Source organism: Frankliniella occidentalis, unplaced genomic scaffold (genome assembly GCF_000697945.3).
Source record: "Frankliniella occidentalis isolate FOCC.00 unplaced genomic scaffold, Focc_3.1 Scaffold3, whole genome shotgun sequence".
Taxonomy (NCBI): Eukaryota; Metazoa; Arthropoda; class Insecta; order Thysanoptera; family Thripidae; genus Frankliniella; species Frankliniella occidentalis.
The window spans coordinates 3,431,044-3,434,394 of record NW_026267133.1 but is presented as its reverse complement, the minus strand read 5'-3'; the positions used below and the strand labels follow the sequence as shown (position 1 = coordinate 3,434,394).

Below are 3,351 nucleotides of genomic sequence, written 5' to 3'. Positions count from 1 at the left end.
AATTTAATTTAATTCCATATTTTGCCCTTGACTGTGCGATTTAATTTTGTTTAAGTTTCACACTTCAAGAGCAAAATAATTTGGTATTTCGCACTATTAAGACACAGTGTGTAATACTGAATTTAGTTTTGCACAATAAGATATTTTGCCCCGGAATTTTGCCCTTCAGAATTAAGCACCCAAAAAGGGCAAAAATTTTCACACAATAAAATTTAATTTAATTTAGTATGCCAACCCTGCGATAGACGAACGTATTTGTAACGATATTTATCGTCACTGCTTTACAATAGCACTGTTAAACTGAATTGTCATGTGACGAAAAATATCGTGACGAATAGTTTGTCACAAGGGTTGAGATGAACCAATCGTCACATTGTGACGAACCATTCGTCACTTGTGATGACCTATTCATCAACCGAGATAAGTGATAAGCTTTGACGATTGGGTTGTCACGTGACGAAACAACCATCTCACCCCTTGTGACGAACCATTCATGAGTAAAATTAAGCAGTGACTTTTTCGTAAAGTGACAACTTAAAGTTTTACAGTGAGATCTTACGCTCTGTCTTTATTCAGATCCAGATCGCCAACAGGCCTTGGCCGGGACGCCTCTCCATCTCGCTGCAGTGTCTGGCCGCGCCGAGGTGGTGGCCGTGCTGCTCAGAGACCCCCGCGACCTGGATGCAATGCACAGGGGGTTGACACCCCTGCACTTCGCTGCCCGTTACGGCCACGACCAGGTGGTGCGTATGCTCCTTGCGGCCGGCGCGCGCTGCCAGGCCGACGCTGACGTTCTCACACCTCTGGACGCTGCTGCGCGCTCTGGCAGCGCCCCCACGGTGCGGCTGCTGCTCGGCGCCGCCCCGCCGCCCGCTGCCGAGGTCTGCTGGAGGGCCGCTTGGGAGACCGCTGGGCATGCCCACGAGGAGGCCTGCTCCGCGCTGCTGGACGAGCTCGAGGCGCGCGGGCTGCTGCAGTGGGGCCCGGAGGCGAGGGAGGTCCTGTACGAGGCGGGCTGCGGAGGGAGCAGCGCCATCGCGCTGAGGCTGCTGGGCCTCCCTACTGCCGCCCTGGGCGAGCGCCTGCACGACAACGGGGAAACAGTCCTACACGCCGCTGCCGCTAATGGCCGCGCTGAGCTCGTGCGCGCGCTCCTCAGCCGCGGGGCGGACCCGCTGGGCGAGGATGCTGAGGGCAGCACCGCACTGGACCTGGCAGCACTGGGTGGCTCCACGGACACCATCACCGCGCTAGTGGAGCACATCCCGGGCGGCTCCCTACAGGCGGCCCTCGGGGAGGCGCTGCGTGTGGCCGCACGGTACGGTCAGCTCGGGGCGGCGCAACGGCTCGTCCACCACGGTGCGGTCGTTAACGCGAAGGACGGGGAGAGGTGGACGCCCCTGGGCTGTGCCCCTGAAGGGGGCGCGACCGAGGTGGTGCGTTGGCTGCTGCAGCAGGGGGCCGACCCGAGCCTGGGCGAGCGCCTTCCTCTGCACCTGGCTGCATTGTACGGGCGGCTGAGCGTGGTCAAGCTACTCGTGCCGCCGCTGCACGCGGGGGACCAGGCCCAGGACCCCCCCGGCGGCGAGGAGCCCTCAGCCCTGAGCGTGGCCGTGCAGGCAGGCTCGCGAGAGGACCTGCAGCGAATCTTGGGGCAGTTTGTGGAGCACCTCAGGCCCCTTTCCAGCAGGTACACGAGGGAGGACAGGCTCCGGGACAAGGCCGAGGCGACGGCGGCGCTGAGGAGGAAGGAGAAGGGGGAGGGCGAGCGCCTGCGCCTGCTGCAGCAGGTCGACAGTGGTGGCCTCACGGCCCTGCACACTGCGGCAGCAGTGAGCGCGCTCCCCGTCGTGGAGTACCTGCTGGAGCGGGAAGGGGAGCTCCTGCAGCGGATCTACTCCAAGCACAAGAACACCGGCGTGCCGCGGCTGGACGGCCTCACGGTGTACGCCCGACGAGCTGACGGGCACACCGCCCTGCAGTGCGGCGCTCTGATGCTCTGCGCGCCGAGCGTGGCCGAGGCGCTGCTCAGGCGGATGGGGGACGAGATGTGGCTGGCCCTGGGCCACAGGGACCTGCAGGAGGTGCGCGGCATGGCCGTGGAGGCCCTCTGGCTCGCCGGGCTCGCCGCTTATCACCTCAGAGGCGGCGGCCGCCTGGTCCGCGCGCTCTGTGAGGGGCTGCTGGGCGAGAAGAACGAGAACAGACTGCAGGACATCCGAAGCGGAGCCGTGGCGGCGCTGTGCTCCGGGCAGCACGTGTGGCACGCAGTGGTGGACCTGGTCAGGTGGCACCTGGAGGCGCTGCCGCTGAACCTGCCGGACCTGCGGCTGTGTGCCCTACGAGCCATGCGCCGCTGCCTGCAGCTGGGCCCGCGCGGGGAGAAGGCGCTGCAGCTGCTGAGCCTGTGGGTGCGCGACCTGCGCGACCTGCGCGAGGGCGCCGTGCACAAGACGCACGAGAGAGTGGCGTGGAGGATAGCCGCCGAGGCACTGAGAATCGCTGTCGAGAGGCGGGACCAGGACTCGTTCCAAGTCATCCGTCGCCTCCTGTGGAGGGCTAAACATTTTACCTTATGGATAGTCATCTCCCTCGCGCTCGCGGTCTCCCCAGCGGCGGTGTTCATGATGTGGGTGTTGAGTCTCTTGTCGTGAAACGCGACGCGCACGCGGCCGGACTCGGCGGTTGTGGTGGAGCGACTCAAAGCTTATAGGGAGTGTGGCGCGAGATTCAAAACATTTGATTCAACCATCTAATGTCGTTCATGTCACATTTAAATTGCCTGATCGAAATGAGTGGGTTGTTGGGGCCAAAAGAGACCTGATTATCGGATCGCGTTGGAGTTGAAGTAGACACCTGCACGCACGTTTGTAAAAATAAATAAAAACCAGGGAGATGACAAGGGACTGCCACCGGGCTTGGTCCGGACGGAAAACGGACGGAAAGTCTTCCCCCACAGCCTAATATTATAGCAAGACAGATCTTTATCAACGTCAATCGGCTTATCAAAACTGGAACTGGAACGTCAATCGGCTATCTTTATCAAAACTGGATAACGAGAACCGGCAATAATTATCAAAACGGGAAATTTTTACCTTCGGGTAGAGACAGACCACAAGGGACTGTCTAAAAAGAATTATTCTATTCCAGTCTATTATATTACTGTATTTACACTCGTAGGGAAAGGGGGGGGGCGTCGCGGGGGCTCCAGCGGTGCGAGGGAGGGGGAAGACTAGCGTAGACTGGCGTGGCCGACGGCTCGGGGCCGGGGCTCGGGCTCCGCTCGGCTCCGCTCAGCTCGGTTCCGCCCGGCTCGGCTAGCGCATAGCGCGCTCGACGCGACGCGACGGC

The 3,351-nt window shown here is 60.8% G+C and overlaps 1 protein-coding gene across 1 annotated transcript in view; it reads left to right on the top strand.

The window, feature by feature from the left end:
- Positions 1 to 3,196, top strand: part of LOC127749299 (ankyrin-2-like) — a 13,629-nt gene extending 10,433 nt beyond the window's left edge. The window contains exon 2 of the mRNA XM_052266897.1: positions 577 to 3,196. Within this exon, the coding sequence (XP_052122857.1) occupies positions 577 to 2,654 (2,078 nt within the window). The 3' untranslated portion in view covers positions 2,655 to 3,196. The remainder of the gene's footprint in view (positions 1 to 576) is intronic.
- Positions 3,197 to 3,351: the final 155 nt, after the last annotated feature.